The sequence below is a fragment of the Amblyomma mixtum genome, chromosome 5 (genome assembly GCF_055824585.1).
Source record: "Amblyomma mixtum isolate Tamu chromosome 5, ASM5582458v1, whole genome shotgun sequence".
Lineage (NCBI taxonomy): Eukaryota > Metazoa > Arthropoda > Arachnida > Ixodida > Ixodidae > Amblyomma > Amblyomma mixtum.
In genome coordinates this window covers 82,662,978-82,683,278 of record NC_143016.1, presented here as the reverse complement: position 1 = coordinate 82,683,278, position 20,301 = coordinate 82,662,978, and the positions used below count along the sequence as shown (strand labels likewise).

The window sequence follows — 20,301 nt, the reverse complement described above, 5'->3', positions numbered from 1 at the left end:
TTATTTTGAAAAAGAAAAAAAAAGCATTTTTCTGTTTATTTTTTCTCTGATTTTTGTGTCTTACTGAACGGAGAAACAATATTCATGACGTCAGATGTAGCGCTCGTAACACAAGAATGAAACGAAGGGGATACCACACGAGCTTCATTGCTAATTTCGTCAAGAGAAACCAACTCCCCCCAACAGCTTCCCTTACACAACAGTCGAAAGCATTTTTTTTTATATTCGTATTCGCGAGAATTCCAATATTCGCACACCCCTAATAAAAAATATATCAAGGAACAGAGTTTCAGTCAAGCAACAACACACCGACCACTGCTGCCTTCAACTTCGACCCCCGAGGGATCAGAACAATGGTATACATACATATTTAATGGTATATATAATGGTATACATATATGGTATACATATACGCTGCCCATGTATAATGTGTGGACTAGAGACTACTTTCCACTATACGTGGCCGAACGAAAGAGCAGGCGCGACTTTGCATGCACGTATGACATGTCTCCTGACGCATTCTTCCTCAGCCTTACAGCTCAGACGTGCGTCACTGGGTTCTCTCTCTTCCTTCTCTCTCCCCCACAGTGTCTGCGCACGAGGAGAGAGCAGCGCGCCGAACACGGCGGTCACGGCGTCTGCATTTCTATAGCCCCATTTGGGGGACGAACGGGGTTGGTCGTCGCGCGACTCGCTTGGCCGAGCGGCTGATGTACTGGACGACTGGCTCGTCCCAGGTGAAGGAAGGCCTCGAAGGAAAGACAAGGGAGAAACGGAGAAGCACCGCTTTCTGCCGTTACTGTCGCGAGCTGTTTGCATAAGAGCTCAGTACCGCTGGCGCCGGTGTATATAAGTATTTAGTCTATGGGGCTCGGGTGCGCCTGCTGGGACGTAGTAGAGTGCGTGTACCTGTGTGCACAGATGCGGGCCTTTGTTTCTCAGAAGTCGGCGGCAGAAATGTGCAGCTTTCCCACGGTCCGAATCGCGGCCCACGCGCATGCGCAGACAAGTGCACAGGCGACACTCGGGTCACGTTAGCGTTCTCCCCGCTGGGTCCCTTGTCTTCGTAACGAGAAGCTCAGGCGTAGAGCGCGAAGCAAAAACAAGAAAAAGAAGTCCAGCACTTCTCTCCCGTCTTCTCTCTTTCGTAAGAATGCGCGTTCCAAGGCCGACCTGGTTCACATGATCCCGCGGGGCGCATTGTCGAGAGTGTGTCGCACATGCAGTACATTTCACATGGCTGAATGGCATGCCATGAGTCGCAGGGCGAGACATAAATATGAGCTAACATTGACATTATACTGAGGAGGCGTATAGACAGCCATTTTTTTAGATTTCTAGAGATTCGCGGTGTAGATGTGATGTTCGCATTCTTCGCGAAATTCGTTTCATTTGCTGTCATTTTCTACGTCTTTCGTTCGGCTTCCATTCTGCACAAAATTTTTCTTTAAATAATAATAATAATAATAATAATAATAATAATAATAATAATAATAATAATAATAATAATAATAATAATAATAATAATAATAATAATAATAATAATAATAATAATAACTTGTTTATTTCCATCAATGATGGGGGAGACTGCGGATAAAAGCCGCTCTGAAACAAGCGACTCGACTGAAGCCCGCAGCCTCCCTACAATGCAGGCAGCGATAGAACAAAAAAAAAAGAACTCACAGAAAGCACCACGTTCAAAATTAATGCACGCACACTTGATAGTCACAAGAGGTAAACATAACAAAAGGCAAGATTTAGTTGTTATTGTAAGCAAGGATTGTTGTACGTGAATAATTGATTCCTGTACTCGATATGTGGAGTAGCGGGGGAAACCGGAGGGACGCGGCCGAACGAGCTCACTAAGCACTTTTATCTAGGCAGACGAGCGTTTCCCCTCCCGGATAAGAAATTAACCCGCAGCCAGTCGTTCACGTTACGCTTGCTCCAAACGAACTACTACCCCAACTCCTGGCGCATGAAGCACATCGACCCAGACTACGACGGACAACATGTGTGTGACCAGTGCAGTGAACGTGTAGACTTGACCCATATGCTGTGCGGTTGTGCATCAAGTGACGCCTACGCCCAGAACAAGGAACATTGGGACAAAGTACTAAAGAGTGCTTCACTTCACGACCAGCTTCGGGCTGTCCAGGAGGCCCGCGCGGCGGCGGAGAGCTTCGGGCTCTCTGTGCTTACGTGGGAGCTGCCCTCTACACCTGGCGCCTAGCCGAGTGTCCTTCAGGACCCCTACTGTGGGAAATAAAGTTTTACCACCACCAAGCAAGGATTGTTAATGAGATGTTTGCGTAGGGTTCGTACAGAAATCGTATGTAAATCTATACCTGATTTGTGGAATGAATTTAAAAGGGTTGGCAGTGTGTATGACATTTTACCTAGTATAATTTGCCCGCGCAGTGACCACCTTCCATGGTTCTGTGTAACGGTTGATGTAGGAATGTGTGTTTTTATCGAGAACTGCTAATACCGATATTTTCTGCGCATGAAGGTGTTTCGGCTTTGGACCTAGCACGAGCGCAGGCGGGTAGTTAGGCTTTAATATATTTGTAACGTACAACAGTTTTAACGTTCGTTTTTTCTTGTATATCATTCCAGCGTTGTGTCATGTACAAGGCATTTCATCTAATTTGTAATCATCATCATCATCCTGACTACGCCCACTGCAGGGCAAAGGCCTCTCCCATATCTCTCCAATCAACCCTGTCCTGTGCTAGCTGCAGCCACCATATTATACCCCCGAAAACTAATCAATCTCATCCGCCCATTTAGCTAACTTGTGCCAAGCTTTAAAACACGACAACGACACTCTGCGAAGATTCTACTAGTGCAGTGTTAGAGGGTCCTCCTAACCGGGTAAGCAGGTTTTTTTAATGGGCGCTGATTTGCTAATTAACGAAGATAAATTACCTATCTTTTTTGGAGAGCATATTGACAAATACCCATTTAAGCCATATTTCTTCGAATTAACTTTAGCATGATTCGTTTTCACTGAGTTCGAGCTATTTAGAAAATGTCATGTGCCTATGTGCGCTCCCGCCTCACGATGTTAGCATCTCCAACCGGTCACTGACGGAAGGAAGCCGGATACGCAAAGCCTCAAGTAATGAACACGCTGCCCATCACAACGATAGTTCTGCGAAGGACACCGACGGTTCTTTTTGCTAACATGATTATGCTGCGCAGCACAGGCTTATACCCACGTTGTGCTGCGAGGAATTATTTTTGTTGTGCCGTGAAACGGCTACACGAATAAAACCTACTGCCGACGCTTATGGTGGAACCATCGCTGTCTTCTAAATGATATGTTTATTCATTGCTGTTTTTTGTAACTTGGAGATTTTTAATGCCTCGCGGGAACAGTTTAAAACTCGAAAAAAGGTATCATGCAAAGCTGAGTGAATAAAGCAACTGAAGTAGATATTTCTCAGCGTTTTCTGTAGTGTGCGGAGGAGAGGGGTCATTAGTCACAAACGGGGCGCTATGCAGTCAACAATTAAAAAGTGAAGTCTTTTTACTTTTTTTTAATTATAAAATTAGCAGTACTTCAAGATTTGTTGACCTGGTCAAGACGACTGCCAGTAAACCTGCATTCGCGTGCTCGCCGAAGAACAGGTTGTCATTTTTCAAACTCTGGCGCAAGTTGGAGGAAACACTTAGTATAACTAAAGAGAGTTGTGGTCTTTTTAACTAGTTTGCTGCCGGCTAGTAGCACCTTCATTATTGCTCCCTGAAGCAGTAGTAAACCGACATAAAAGCTGGACAAAACGATTGCTGATGGCTGCAAAGAAAACAACAAGCAACGAGATTTTAAACTGATCTAAACAGGCTGACAGCATCTTTGAAACTCCTCTCTCCCAAAACGGTTAGCAGTCTCTAACAAAAAGACACCACCCTATTCGCGATCAAAACTCTTCATTACCACACCTGCTTTTTTTACACCAAGTATAACTCTACGGTTGCATCTCGGCCAACTCAATTAACTAAAACGTCTCAAGCAGCTCCAGTGCAAAGGTGAGGGGAAAAACGGCGAAGCAAGAAAGTTTCACGATGTTTCGATAAGCAGCAGGAGTCGGATTTTCCAAATTCGAAGTCATTTACACTTGCTTATCAGCTGCTGCGTCTTCCTTCCTCCCCCCCCTCTCTCTCTCTCTAAGTTGTTAAGTAGAAGCGTTCTACATTTTCTCCTCTGCCTCGCTTCTGGGACAAACGAAACCAGTTTACAGTGGCACCCCGCGTCCGAGTTGGTCACGGCCAGTGCGCGCTGTAAATCATTCAGGAGTGTCGCGGCGCAGATAACGGGTGCATAAATTGATACATAACGCCAAGGGGGCATGCGGCGTAATCTATCTCTATCGCTCGCCGCGACAGTCCTGCACGACCTCTTCCCCTTCGCCACCCCCCTTCGCCCCTCTCCTTCCACGAGTCCCACTAAATACGCTTGGAAAGGTGGCGAGGAGGAAAGTCGCCTTCTTCTCCGAGAGCGCCTTGTACTACACGAGCATAAACAAGGCTGGCGATAGCGACAGATAATCCGTCTCGTCTCTGGCGTCTGCCGGATGAACGTATATACAAGCGCACGTGGAAGTGGCCAGCGACTTAAGAATGCGTTCTACATCTTCGTCATCGGTGATATATAGATTAGTGGAAGGAAACGGAATGCTGGGGGCTATGGATGAACCCTCATCTGATATGTGCCTACCCTTGATCTTGCCTTATTACGCAATTCTTTTTTTTTCTTTAGTTCTTTTCTTCTGTCTGCGACTTAAGTTTATCTTTATAGTCCCACGTCAATGTGCTTTCTCTCTCTCGGTGCTTCTGTCTTTATTTCTTTTTTACGCGTCTTTACTTTCGTGCTTCTCAAACAGAATAGCAAGCTGGATTAAGCGCGAGCCAATAACCGCGTCTCCTGATTCTCGGGCGCTCCTTCGCGACTTTCTTCTTTATCGATTGGAGAACGGCTTTTATGGTGGTCGAACATGGAGGCCAATCGCAACAGAGCGGGCATGCACGGATCCGGCAAGGTTCCACATCGTTCGTGAGAGCTGTGTACACGAGCACATATATATGCATATATGCACTGGGAAAACGAGCGCTCTATATACTCGTCCTCACGTTAAACTTCCTTTCTTAGTTGTTGCACCGACTCTATAACCCCGTCAGTCTGGTTTTCTTTTTTTTTTTTTCGGTTGCAAGCTACTGGTATACGCAGACCGGTCTACACACGTCCAACCTAATCTTAAGCACGCAAACTAAGCCACGCGTGAGAAGGTAAGTGCAAAGGTTGCGAATATTTTTTTTCTTGCCAAGTCTCTCGGCCGCGTATGCTCGCACTCATGCATTTTTCCCTATGGTATGTATTTTTGCCGCGCCTTCATTGTTCTCCAGAGACCCGAGCTTAATCGTTCTGACGTAAATATACAGCCTTGGATTGTTTATTGTTCGTTTATTGGATACCTGCATCACCAGTATGACATTAGAGCAGAGGGGCTACAAATGTTAACTGTCACTTTACATATTATTGCAACGCATAGTAAAAAGCATCGTTCATCGGATTATACACAGTGCTTGATGGCAAACTGTTCCATTCTCGCACAGTTCTAACAAAAAAAGAGCAACGCAAGACGTCACCCCCACAGGAAAATTTCTTGACCTTCAAATCTTGGTCCAGTCGCTTCGATATATAATTTCGTGCCTGGATGTACTTTTCGCAGTTGATGCCTGTTATAGAGTAATAAATGTTATGAAAAAATTTTAATGTAACGTTTCTTCTACGATCCTTTAGCTCTTGCTATTGAAGTTCATGTTTGCTTTCTGTCATGCTTTAGTCAATTAGTTTAATCTGACTGGTCCGACTAGCGCTGAAATATCTACTCGCTTTAGAGGCGCCGACATGACCGGCACGATAGGTGAAGTATGGAAGTTGCTTTTAACTGGGGTTACTCCACCGTCAATTGAATGAGAACGCCTTTCAGGTCTGGCTGTTTTTTGTCAGTGCGTAAAATCGGTTGCCTTTACCGTTGCAACCAAGGAAGAAGGGCACTAATTAGGCCGACCCCTTTTTTTGGATAATGGATAGAAAAATATCAAGATTGGTGAGTTTTTACGTTAGAAAGTTCTGCGCTCGGAATATGAGGAACATGGTTGTTAACTGTTACAGGTTAACTTTTGCGACCTGCGGCTATTTGAAGTACAAGAGAAACTTAAATGAACGAAAGAAATCTAGACAATGACAGCGTATCTGGCACATCTTGTTTACCTCTGGCCAGATCACGATAATCTTAACAAGTAGTTCTCAAACTTCTGTGAGTAGGGCGCTACATTTTCGAGCATCAATTTCTCCAAAACTGTTTTCATGTCGTTCAAGGCGCACGCGTCTATAATTTTTGTTCACATAATCGTTTAAAAATAATTGCCTGTAAAGAAAGTAATGAAGTACAAATACTTCAGCCTTTTTCACGCAGTATATATCGTAATATAAATACGTACATGGCTCTCCAGAGACTCGGAAATTTCCGGCGCGCTTTGCCTGTTGCTCGACCTGGCCATATGTTTTGGAACTTCCTTCCTGGTCAAATTGGCGCTCTTCTTTTGAAATAATTTTTAGATTCCGCGATTTGTGGCTGACGTGTTTTTACTGTATACGCTTCTTTGTGCCTTCACAGTATATCACATCCTAATTATGCTGCTGATTGTTACGATTTGTTTGCGCACATTTTATCTCCTCCTGCCACAGCTTCATGCGAGGGCCGCACTATGTGCAAATAAATAAATATGTATCACACCCAGTTTATGTAGACCTATACATGCGGAACATAGTACATGTCCCGCCGCATCGCGCCTCCCTTGAAGCTTTCGTATAAACAGAAAATAAACATATATATCCCTCAGGTCAATCTTTGTAGTAAATGAATGCGTTAAATCACTCGCACCATTCATTACTACATTTTTTAACCAAACAACTTGTTTAAATAATTCGACATTTATCCATATCATCCATAAATTGGCAGCTGAGAAAGTCGGCAACGGAAGCAAGGCGTTGTGCAATAGCTGACGTTGGAGTCTGCAGGAGAATAAGTGAGCAAGACGTGATAACGCACGTGAGAAGCAAAATACCTCCACCGCTATACTGAGTGTGACACAGATCCCATTCGCAAATATCTGCGTTTATAAAGGAAACATGTCATGTGTTCTATAGGGCTTCTTCACGGATACCGAAGAAATGTCTGATTTTTCGACCATTATAGGTTTCAAATTTATATCGAAAGCACGCGTATCTGTGTGCGTGCGTGTGTATTTGTGCGTCCCCTTTTTATTATTATTAATATTATTAGCGGTTTATTAAAAACCAAATAAAAGAGAAGGAAAAGATGTTGCTATATATAGCCGCGGTATCTGCTATCGAAGCTTGAAGCACCTGAGCTGCGGCTGGCGGAAACGAGAGGCAGGGAGAGGACAGGAAAGGAGGAAGGAAAGAGTGGAGCGTAGCAAGAAAGCAGCATTTTTTTTTCTTTAAGGCCCACCATTCTACCAAATACAGATCACTGCAGCTGGTTACATTCGAAATTCTGGCGTGGATAAGTCACACCGTAACTTTCTCCTATACAAGCACTATTCGGCGCAAAGCAATGCACTGTAGTTATCTTCTTTCCCAAAACCTGGGCTATTAAGTATTCGAGATTTGTTAGTTCTATGTCGCACATAGTGAAATCCCTTTAAGATCTTTAACAGCAGATTTGTATTTAATGTACGTAGAGAACGTGTGAAACCGTGCTGCCCTTTATGTGTTAGGCAACACTAAAGAGTAACTTTTATCGTCTGTTCAGATTTATTTTATAGTAGCATGAAGATAGCGTGCTTTTTTCAAAATATTTTGCTCCCGTTTTTGTAGCAGTTCCTGCCTCAAACCACCAACAGAATGTCTGTTAGTTCTTAGAGCAGTGATATTTAAACGATTTTATTTACTTAAAAGTTTCGTGATAATTTATTTTAAAAAAAACAGTACGAACCTTAGAATACAATAAGAATTGCTGGAAGGATTCACTGCCTATAAGTTTAAGGTATTCACAGAGACAGAGAACATGGGACATTTAATTTAGCCACAAGCGCTTCAATAGAGGCCTGGCAATTCCAAGCATAGCATGAAACCATTAAACATATTCAACGTAGAAGAAAAGCCCCTAGAATGTGTCAGTGAATAGCACAGATACATGTCATTCAGTAGCGTAAACAGGAGCATGTTTAACACTAAATCCAGCAGTGAAAGCCGGGCAGAAGTGCAAAACTATCTGAATGACAGGCACCAAAAGCGATCTCTTTCCAGCAGGCTATGCTCTCCAACACTATAGGCCTGCGCATAGCTATCTAAATTTGTCATTGGTTGGCGCCATAGAGGAGATGGCAAAATATGCGACACTGGACACCGACACAAAAATTTGCTGCGGCCTTCAGTACAGCTGAACTGAGTAGCCTGAGAAGACAGGCGCCCCTTGATACCTGTGTCTCATATAGCCCGAAACGCTTACAGCCGAAAAGCCTTCGAAGCGACTAAGAGGACTCGGCATTGCGTGCTGTGTCGCATCTCAACGCGTTAGCATGATTTCACAGCGGTTCACATGTTATGAGCGAACCGGGCGGGTCACACTGACAAAAACTGCCCTTATTGTAAAGAAGAAGAAGTTCAGCGCCCGCAGTGGGAGCGCCAACGCCTAGCTCGAGACGAGAGCGCTGACTGTCCGAGCCTGGACGCGCAATTTTGCTGCTCCGCCTGGTCGCCCCGGCCAAGCGTCTTTTGACAGCAAAGCCCCTTACATTATAAACAAAATACTCCGCGTTGCATCAGAACCTGCCCAAAGAGCTTATATTATATGAATACGACTTTCAAAGTAAGTTTCATATTTCCGCAGTATATATGTCAGTTTGAAGCCTTCCTGAAGCCACAGCTTATATCTCAATCAAAACACCACGAGATATCATTATCTAGTTGCGATCGCGAGGAATAAAAAAAACAAACCGGCTTCAAGAAAGCACGCGATACAAAGTCAGCGAGAACAATCAAAACATGACATGTAACATACACAAAATGCTCAGCTCAAAGAGCAAGACAGCACAAGGCGTAACCACGGCTAAGTGCACTAGTGGCCCTTCATATACCTACGTAGTACATGCACCTTCATTGGTCTCGCTTCCTTCTGTAGATTCAAGAGATTTATTGGCGACGCCCGCGCACAAACACACACGCAAACACACGCAGCTCGGGAGCAGAGCAGCAGCCACCGCCTAGACTAACGGGTCCTTCCAGAGCGGAAATTGGCTAAGATTGACTGCAGACGCCGCCGCCGCCGCTTGCGGCACGCATTTCCTAGATCACGCCCGCCGCCGCACGCAGCGTGATCGCGCGAGAAGGGCGCGGTTATTCAACGCCTGAACTTGAAAACGCCGCAGCCACTTGAGAGAGGCAGAGAGGTCAGCAGGGAGAGAGAGAAAGACCAAGTCGTGATCGCCAAGAACACATCGTGAATATATATATATAGATGGCGGCGGATGCTGTATACATACATGGCTGTAGCTGTATAGCATGCACGGAGAACGGGCGCGCGCGGAAATCGCCGGTCATGAGGGAAACAGCGTAGCACGCGCGAGAAGGGTCTGCCACGGATGCGAACGCACCTGCATCGACATCGTCGATCGAAAGATGCCACACGCTCACGCCTTGTATGCATACATTCCGACCGCTCGTCTCTCTCTCTCTCTCTCTCTCTCTCTCTCTCTCTCTCAGCCTCTCTCGGCCCTCGTGCAGCACCTGTGCAGGCCACTTTTGAAAGCAAACCTCTTGCCCCGCGCACAGCACTGTATATAGAGACGACCTGCAGCCGTTCCCTGCTGAAAGTTGGATTGCTAACCCTAAACAGACCAGCAGTAGCAGCAGCTTTGCGGGAGTATGCCTGGTTTTACTCGGGGGCTGTATACAGTTCAGTTAGCTTGCTTGCTCGGCTGACGGTGTACTGTCGCGGGCAGTGGATTATAGCTTGCCCTAAACGGCGCATTCGCGAGGCCGGAGGGATTTCTGCAACGAGGCAGCAGCCCAGGAAGAGTCTGTTTGACCAAAGGATGTTGTGGAGGAAAGTAGCAGTCAAGTGAGGCAGGAAGGTAGAGAGGCTTTGAAGGGACTGCTCAGTTTGGTTGTCCTCAGACCGAAGCAGCGGGAAGCAAGCGGTGAGAAACCAAGAAACAAGAGAGGAATCGTCTCACAGTGCTTCAGGGGTTCCCAGTCTGAAAGGAAGCTCAGGTGCATCTGAGTGCAGTGGACGAGGCAAATATTTGACGCTTGAAACATGATGCACCGTGCACTTCGGGAGTTCTTTTTCTCTTGTATTTTGAAGCGAACAAGGCGCGTCTATCCCGTACTCGCACCCGAGAACGAAAATCCTTTCTGGAACTCCGTTAACACACAGCAATTCATGGTTTCCTTTATTCGTTAAGCTTTCGACGGGCCGTCTTCTTAGCGACTTCGAAAAGGCTGGTTGCCAATTCGTTTGAAACCTTCGGACGTGACGTAGCTTTGTATTGTCTCGTGAAACCGCAACGACGCCTATATACTACACACCGAAACTTTCAAGCAGTTGTATGTTAGCTGAAAGTACTAAAATTTATCTAATATGTTCTCAAACACCAGCTGTTCCTGTTGCTATCGGTTGTCTAGTAGGATACATTTCTCAGGCAGCTTTCGCAAGAGGTGTAACGAAAACCTTTGACGACTAAGAGAACATGCTGTTTAGTACAGACGTCTTTCCCTAATAGCCTCACTTGTCATTTCATTTGTATACAGTTCAGTTAGCTTGCTTGCTCGGCTGACGGTGTACTGTCGCGGGCAGTGGATTATAGCTTGCCCTAAACGGCGCATTCGCGAGGCCGGAGGGATTTCTGCAACGAGGCAGCAGCCCAGGAAGAGTCTGTTTGACCAAAGGCCTACCACGACGAGAAGAAACTTTGCTGTGTCGCCTCTGGCTTGGTGTAGCGTTCACCAATCACTACTCATTCTTAATCGGTATGGCTGATAGTCCTGCATGTTCCATCTGCGGGCAAGACGAGACCATAACCCACATTCTTTGTGACTGCCCTGCCTACACCACCGAAAGGCAGTCTCTCAGCCGTGCGCTGGAGCGCCTAGATACACGCCCTTTCACGGAAGTGAAGATTCTCGGCCCCTGGCAGCGGCGTTCGTCGGCGGAGAAGGCCTGCAAGGCACTGCTCCGCTTCTTGAGAACTTCTGGCCTGCACGATAGGCTGTGACTTTAACGAACAGTGACGTTTGATAGTGACTTCAATTTTCTATTACTCTCCTTTCTCTTTCTTTTATTTTTATCCCCTCACCCCCTTCCCCCCGTGTAGGGTAGCAAACCGATTATTATTTCGGTTAACCTCCCTGCCTTTCCTCTTCTATATCCTCCTCCTCATTTGTGGCAGGTGGAAGATGAACTGAATGGCAGAGAAGGCCATTCTTTGAGTAGCGCAAGACTTGGTAGAAAAAAATTAATTAAGCAGAGTAATTAATTGGAGCAAAAAATTGGCCCCTTACCCTTGTACGGTTATTCGTTCATACATGCGAACAATCGGTGAAAACGAGCAGAACTTAAACACATAATGCAGATAATAATAATTATAGGCCATAACCGAGGTTTCCCATCGTTCGGCATACGTTAATATCCTTTTCTTCATTGTTTATGTAGTGATCAGAGTCGTGGGTACCAGAGATAAAAGACGAAAAAAACAAAATAAATAAACACCTGTACTTAAATCTGTGGATAGGTAAGTAAATTATTATAGATGTTTACATGATAGATTTGGCGTGGTTCACTTCACAGTAAACGAAATGCGGTAGGTTATTTTTCCGAAAACTTATTGCGGGCCAACACGCTGATCGTCAAACTATTCTTTTCTCATTAGAATAACGGGTTTGAATGATACGGCACCTGTCACAGGGCTCCACCGTAACGAGTGGCCTAAAAGACGAGTTCGATTTGCTCCCTTCAGTTTTCTGTACGTGTACCAAGTGAAAAGGACAATTGTATTATCGATTCTGTAAAATAAAACGCTGCACTTGTTACAGGGCAGCAATAATATGCCAATTTATTGGTAACCCAAGAACCCAAAAAGCCTGCACTGCAATTCAACGACCACATTCTTTTTCATGTTTTTTGCCTTTATTTTACAACTTTATATTCTCTTTGCGGCCAATTTTGATCCCTCGTTACTCGTACCCAAAGCGTAGCACAACATGTGGGCGCAACACGCCGGAAAGCATATCTGCGTATTCTGTATTTCTTAGTTTTCGTCTTCACCTTTCACACTCACATTCTCCGGTATCATGGGAAATCTCAAGAAACGATATATATGGGCTTAACAAAGGATTAATTCGGAGTCACTATTGCATTCCTATGCCCCTTTCCTGATATTTTTCGTCGATTACTGTTTCGCACTCTCATCGACGTGGATATCTGTGCTCTGCTGGTTCCAGATTGCAACAGCCGATTCCCCCCATCTCGGATGGAACTCATTTTGAAGACCTTCCAGTCTGCTTCAGTTATGCTCATAAAACGAGCGCGCCCTAACATTTGATCCCCTATTTTGACATCACGGAGTCAACGTTCCGCTATGTAATGTGGGATTATCTCGCATATTTATCCTTCGCGCTTGTTAGTTAAATTTATCTTCCGGGGAAACAAAAAGAAAGAAGCACTTAATGCCCATGAAACCGACTTTTACTTTCAAGTACTCGCATCCTGAGTACATTGTTTTTTACCTGTTTCTGACTTTGGACAACAACTACATGAGCGTGAGCTTTTAACCGAAGGAGAACAATGCGAAGAACAGGACAGCACAGGCAATCTGAATCTACAACCTTGTAATTTGCACGCCTTATCAGGGCAAAGGTACGTGAACATATGCACCGTCTACCCCATGAGAAAAAAAAAAGCAATTAATGACCAATCACCCTATCAACGTATGAGTGTTCAAAAATGACCACCTGATATAGAACTCACCTTATAAGTGACAACTCGCACTGTATGAAACTGCATGTAAAACAAATTAATTGTGTATTTGCAGGGCACCTTCCAGCGCGCACTGCTGCTTCATTCTTCATTATCGTTCCAAATGCAATGGAAGTGGTGCTTTGTGGAAAGATTCGAGGACCACGCACATACTGAGTGCGTTTTTCAGGCACTTATTCTCTGTTACGATTTACAAGCAACAGCGGGAGTGACCTATCAATGGTAGTTATCCAGTTTCTGTTTGCGAGCTTTTTATAGCCAGCTGCACCAAAGATTTCAATTATTCTGGTGTCGATGAAGCTTCCGTAATTTCGGCTGTTACGAAGCTCATTTTTGTGCCAGCGCAGATATTTAGTGAAACAAAAAAATTGCTTTAGTAAGAATAGGTGAAAGGTGACATAAGCGAAAGTCAGTCGCACTGCATACTATGACGCTGACTGATTAGAGACGTTCAGGTGAGAGCGAATACCTCCGGAAGAGGAGGCTGCATGTAACAAACTAGTGGCAAGGGAAACACCCTAGATAATGAGGAACGCAAACCAGCTCAATATTAAACTATCCCGCGTATATATGTGTCCTCGAACGAGCCTCCTATAAACCAACTTCGTGTGCTTTGCAGTCACAGGCTGCACCACCTCTCACCAAACAATTTCGGTTCGAGAGCCTCTTCTCGCTCGTGGTTATATGACGCCTTATCCTCTGCCATTCTCCTCCAGTTCGCACGTCCATTCACGGCGTTGTCATCTATCACGGCACCCTTACAAATCGTCACCGGAAAAGAATGCGCACATTCGGGCTCTGACAGAGGAGCGCGCTGTACTTTCTCGTGCGCCCTGCACTTATACACGCTGGGGCCGCTCCATCTCCATCAGGGCTGACAAGTGCCCCCACAACACCCGCCGCCATATTTCTCCTTTTTCTTCTTCTTTTCCTCCCTCGCGGCCTCCCTTCCTCTTCCACTGAATTGCTGATGATAGCTGCCTCAATACGCCGCTTTGCACCTTACAAAATGCCCTCCGTGTGTGGTGCACGCCTGCATGCTCTCACCGCCATACAGTGCCGTGTGATGGTTCTGCTCGCCCAAGAACCTGCGGCTAGGTAACCCTGGGCCAGATACAGAACGTTGATTATTTTTTAAAATAAAAATTACACTGATGCGCTTCTGAAACCACCTCAAGAACGTGCGTCCGCAGTTGATGAGGGTGACATGAGTCTGAAATTTTCTTCTTGGAACGTCTAGGAATGATATATGACATTTGTGGGTACTGGTCCCTGTGGTGCGCGCGGAATCGGTATTATTTGCATGATGCGTGGTAACCGCGTGCACAGCGTTCTGGTTTCAATAATCTTCTAGTCGCTGGCTCGTCTGTCCAAGCCGCGGCGGCTGGAATTTCTTTGGAGGAGAAATTCTAGAGGCCCGTGTACTGTGCGATGTCAGTGCACGTTAAAGAACACCAGGTTCTTGAAATTATCCGGAGTCCTCCTCCACTAATGCGCCCCTCATAGCCTGAGTCGCTTTGGGACGTTAAATCCCATAAAACAAAACAAAAAAACAAAAGCTGGCTCGTTTTAAACGCACGCATTTAAGAATAAAAATCGCATAACAATCCCTTGCGTTTTTCATTAGTATTTCTCTATTTTGTCGCTGCCATTCTGAATGTCATTCTCAGCGTTTTTAGTTCACTTTCCTTAATACTCAAAACAGAATTCTATGTCTGACATCTACCAGAATGTTGTTATCGCCAATAGCAGCATTATTTTGTATGCACGCAGACACACCTCATACACGTACGAAGCATACTAAGTATATCACGGAGAAAAACGTTAGGCATAGATTTTGAACGACGGTGCATATGTACAAAGTCCCTTGCCAACAAGCGCAAGACATCAGCGCCGTTGGCGAGTTGTGGCGCTTCTCAGTGCAAAGCATGCGATCGCTTGTCGGGTGCATAACTCTCAGAATTCCGCGCGAGAGAGAAAGAATGAACGCGTCCATTCATATGGTAAAAGGGACAGTAATGGGACTCTCTTTGACGTCATCAACCTGGCATGTACAGCCGTCACCTCGCTCCCTAACTCCCCAAGTTCTCCTTCCATGTTACCTTTCCTTATCAATCAACTCAATGGTCGTCAGGCAACCGAGGACAAGGTGCTGAACGCTGATGCTACAGCGCATGACAGGTGTGCAATATGTCGTGGTAGAATCGACGCCGTCCACGTGACAACGGACGCACGTGATGACAGATGGAACATACGGAGACATGTATGCTACTCCGCAAGCTCAGTGCTCATGCGGAGAAGCTGGGCTAACAATTAAAGAAAACGGTCACACCAAACGTGTCGTATACTATCGGCTCACATGCAAATAGCAACATAAAAAGCTTTGCAGTCTCCTTTCGTGTTGCCCTTTAACATTGGCTTTAAATAAGCGCTTTAAATGAGATATAAAAACCAGAACAAATGACGCTCATGCCACCAGGTGTGCCTCAGTAAATATCGACCGCTTTGGATACAGAAACGCAGCCGTCTTAAATTAACGCAGTGCTTTCGACGCGAACATTTTCCTATTAAACCCACAGGCATTGCCGGACTGTTGAGGTTATTCGGCACTAAATATTTGCTTGTAAAACTTCTTGGCGGGAAATCATTGCACTTTAGGCGCTGCATCGGTATAGAAATGTGGTTCTTTTGCAGCGGCCTATATGGTGTTTAAAATGTCGACTGAAAGCAAGTTTCGTACGAACACCAGCCTGTTCAATGTAGGCATGTATATAAACCAGCCCGTGATTAATTGCGTCAGAACCCAACTTCTCCGAATCGTATTTGAGGCAGCCATTGAATTCGACATGCAGACATCCTGATTTGAAAGGCGATTGTATTTGCAGACAATTCACAACTTTCCGCGTCTGACTCTCTCCGTAGTTGATGTTCGCACACCACTTCCAAAGAACACACCAGTCATTAAACAACAAAACGTAAAAATACAATAAAAACTGCGACATTGAAAAAAAAAATAGTAATAACGAGCGATAGATATAGAAGGGCGAGAAAAGACGGGAGTAGCGTATAACATATTGTCGGCCTCGAAACTAACGCGCTACTGCAGTCGAGGACACACGACGAGTACACACGGGACAATGCATCCTTGAAACCCTTGGGTCACTTTTAACCTTGAGCAGCAGTAATGGTGTTAACGCCCGAAGGAGCATCATTTTCCGTTGCATTGCGAACGACGCCGTTTTCCTACCGGATGTCCAAAACCTGCATGCTATTACGCGGTCAACAGCAAAACGTTGTTACCTGAAACCATTATATGTATATATTACTCCACGGCCGAACGCTCCGTGGGCGTGTGGCTGCAATACAATGCACGCAAGCCAGCAAGCATGCAGCGAAAAGCGAAGTCCACGCGTCAACGCGCACTGCTGGGAGTTTGTTTGTGTGTATGTGTGCTCAAACATGAACATATGTGCACTCAAAGGCCGCTCACACAGACGCTCTCCTCAATGTCCGAAATGGCAGGTTCCGTTCGAAGCCGGCGCGCTGCGAGGCGCTTCAAGGCGGGTGACTTCGGCGAATTCGCGCGGTCGCTCATTATCCGAGGCGACGGTGCGAAACATTAGTTCGTGTAGACGTGCGCTGGGTCCGCGTCGGTTGAGTGTGTGTGTGCGTGCGTTACACGTGTATTTGAGCGCGTGTGCGGTCTCCCCCCGCCCGTGTGTAGCTGGAAGCGAAAAACCCACACTTTTTCTGACGGTTTGTCCTCCGCCGACGCGTCATGGCCAGGTGGCTTTCGGCTGCCCAGCATTCGCTCGCGGTGTCGATCGCTCCTGTCGACTGGAGAACACTCGGGAGAGCCACGTCTGTCTGCCCAAGTGTGCCTTGGGAAATGTTCATCTCACTTTTAACCCCTGAATTAGTGTTCTTTTTAAACAAATGAATTAAATATGAGAAGAAACGTGAGCGTCATTCACTTTGGTTCACTTGAGTGTAGCAGTAAGCAGATTACGTATCACTGATGACGTGCATACAGTTGCTTTCAGTTCTTATGACGAGCGCAGCACGTCCGATTCTGGCTGCTTTGTAGACGCATTGAGGGTTATAGATTGCACCACCACTGACGGTTTTAAAAGGAGGTGGAAACATATCTGCATTAGAATGTGACTGAAAGGAAACTGCGCCGGAAACTCCGTTTGCAGAAGGAGCAAGTTAAAAGGAGAAGCGTGTTCCAGTTAAGCATGTTTCGGGAATATGTACATGTTCCTACGAGCAGTAACTACAGGCTTCACTTCCAAGCTCTTACAGTGGAAAAATGAACAGTAAACACTATTGCAGGCATATATAGCTTCGCTACGTGTGCTGGATAAAACTGTATCATTGGCAAGTTAAGTTGCGCTTTTGGCAAGTACATGGCTACACATTGCGACGTCAGCGCGGGACGTTGGCGACCCAGCATGTCTTTACAAGCACCGTGGCTGTGGATGCCGACGGCTTCTCAAGGACACTGAGCTGTTTTTCTGATCGTTTTGTAGCAGCGACGTTTCAGGAGATAAACGTTCTTCGCAACTCTTCTGCTTTGAAGCCGTGACAAAACAAGATGAACAGTGGTTTCCGAAAGTAATAAGTGTGCGCAAGCCTATTGGCGTGTGGCGCAAAAAACACGTCCTCACTTACGTGAGCAAGGGTGTTTGCTCTCTGACGAAATATTGCCCGCACGCGGGCAGTTATGGGCTGCTCGAAGGACGAGCTGAAGAAAACTTGGAGCGCGTTCAAGTGAAAAGGCGGCTGACCCGAGTTCATTGAATCTGGTGTGAGCCCGTATTATTGGCGCGCTGCCATCGATCGAGCTGGTCGATAAAGAGCGCGCCTGGGGACGACGACGCCATGGGGGCACTGATTTACAATGCAAAGCTGAGGAGTAGCTTTTTTTCCCCGTCCGGCCGGCAGAATATTCCGCGGGAGGAGAATGCGAAGAAGGATGAACGGACGGCGGCAGCGCGCGCGATACCGATCAGCGGGGCATAATAATTAGGCGGCCGGGATTATGCAGAGTCGTGACCTGAGAAGGGAGGACAGAAGAAGAGAAACCGCGGCAACCCGTTAGCGAGGGGAAGAGTACGCCCTTGTCGAGTGAGTGGCTGCTGGCTCGCGCGCGCCGCCGACGAGTGGCACGGTCACTCACCACCATCTAGAGCCTCGGCCCCGGCCCGGTTTGCGTTTGGCCACGTTGTCGGAGCCCACTGCCTCTGATCCGGGAGGCAGGCAGCAGAAGCACAAGAGGACGAAGACGATCACGATCACTGCGCTGGACCACGACGGCGAAGACGATGAGGGCGACGGCCACAAGCGTTGCTGGCGCAGCGGCGCGCTGGAAGACCGTCGCGGCGCCATGCCGGAGCCGCTCAGCGTCGTACCCTGGCCCGAACCACACCTCGACGCGCGGCTGTCGTCCGGGGCGAGCGCATGTCGGCCGTACCTGTCCTGGACCCTTCTGGATCCGGGCCGTCTCCACGTTTCGCGCGGGTGCCCCCTTTTTTTTTCTTTTCTTCTCCCTCGCACCCCTCCCTCTCCCCTCCTCCCGGCGTGTCGTCTTTCTCTTGTTCTTCTTCCTCTTCCCGCAGCCACCCCCCACCTGGCTTTACTTTTGCTGATTTTCTATTGCGGCTCCGATCGCGCGCCGCCGCCGCCGCCGCTGCCTGCCGACGGCGACGACGACGAGACGGCGAACTCGAAAAGATTCATCGATTCCCCCTCCCTCCCGGCCCCCCACCTCCGGGGCTTCGGCCAATGGGAGGCGAGGCGCGCCGCCGTAGCCTGCTTATGGGTGGCCCGACGAGGACCCCCCAGGATACCGGCCCTTCACTGTTCCCTCCAATGAGAGCTGAGGTGGAACAGAGCGGACAACAAAAAGCCAGCGCCGTATACGCTTAACCTTTCCTCATACCGTTACCTTCCCCTTCCTCGCGCGAACATCGCCCCCCCCTTACTCTTGGCTGCTGCTGCTGCCGCTGTCCCCGGCGTGATGCCCTGCGCATGATACTATAAGCAGCAGCAGCGGGGCCTTCAATTATGGAAGCCTGGTGGTGGGGGCAGCACCACTCGTCTCGAGAGACAATCGCTTCCCTCCTCGGTCCCGACGCGGAATGCGCGACAAAAAGAGAGGAGAAGGAGGGAGGGACACCCTCGCGCGCGCCGCCGGCGCGGGAGAGGGGGAAATCGCGAAGCCGCGAAGAGCGACGTTGCCGCCGCTTGCGCGCGCGCGCGCGGGCGTCGGCGTCGGTACTTCCGACGACGGCACCGCCGGGAGAACCCACTCACTTGATTCACTTATTCATCGCGGACCCCGCGTTTCCGGTCATCCGGCTGCCGCCGTCTGAGTGCTCGCGCTTGCGCTCGGCGCATAAATCTGGTGCCGAGAAGAATGGGAAGGGAAAGAAAAGGAGGAGGGACCAACAGTCATGCGCTTCACCAGCGCCACACACTCGTATACTACTGCCTCGTCGGCGGCGGCGGCAGGCTTGCATCACCGCCGGCGTTGGTCAACACACATGGCGCCGTTCGAGTCAGAAGGGAGAAATGTTGATTGTAAAAGGTTCGCGGAAAGCTTTTTACGTAGCGTATGCACACACCCGCGCACACACGTCGAGTGCAACCGTGAGGTGGCCGAAAGCGGCCGTGTTGCAGAAAGGCCCGTTGTAATTCTCCTCCAGCTACAGCAGCAGTAGTTCAACAACCGCTGCTTTAATTGGGGGTTTTTCCCTCACTGGTTCCCGACTATTGTGCGACTTCCGGCGCCGCAGTTCATGACGGGCGAGAGTTCACTGCCACTTTTCGGCAGAATATTGCCCCGTGGATAGAAAACAATTCGATCGACAGAAACTTTATTTTCTTCCTTTACGAAAATTCTGATCATACTAAATTCACCGACATGGATGGTATTCGTACTCCCATTGGCTGCCAATAGTCAACTGAAAACTAACATACTGGGCAAGAAAAATCCGTCTGCGGGATTTCAGTACTGATGCTGAAGAATGAAACACTATTAATGGGCTTCTTTCACATCCATGGGTCTGAGCAGATTGGCTTTTTTGGATCCATGCGCCATGGAAGTACGGTCAGCACCATACCCAAAAATTCTTGACACATTTCTGAACTGGAAAGAGTTTATGAACGCAATTGTTTTATATGTTGTCAGATTTCTCTATAACAATAATTATATGCGTAGATC

The 20,301-nt window shown here is 47.3% G+C and overlaps 1 protein-coding gene across 3 annotated transcripts in view; it reads right to left on the bottom strand.

Annotated features, from left to right (window-relative positions):
- Positions 1-19,502, bottom strand: part of wg (Wnt family member 1 wingless) — a 64,957-nt gene extending 45,455 nt beyond the window's left edge. Inside the window, exon 1 of one of the 3 annotated variants that reach the window (XM_089545332.1) lies at positions 19,392-19,502. Coding sequence is in view for 2 of the 3 variants with exons in the window: in XM_089545330.1 (XP_089401456.1) it covers positions 18,256-18,464 (209 nt within the window). In the remaining variant the exon portion in view is untranslated. Of the gene's footprint in view, positions 1-18,255; positions 18,670-19,391 lie in introns of those variants that run through there. The other 2 variants (XM_089545330.1, XM_089545331.1) reach the window with 2 other exon arrangements.
- Positions 19,503-20,301: the final 799 nt, after the last annotated feature.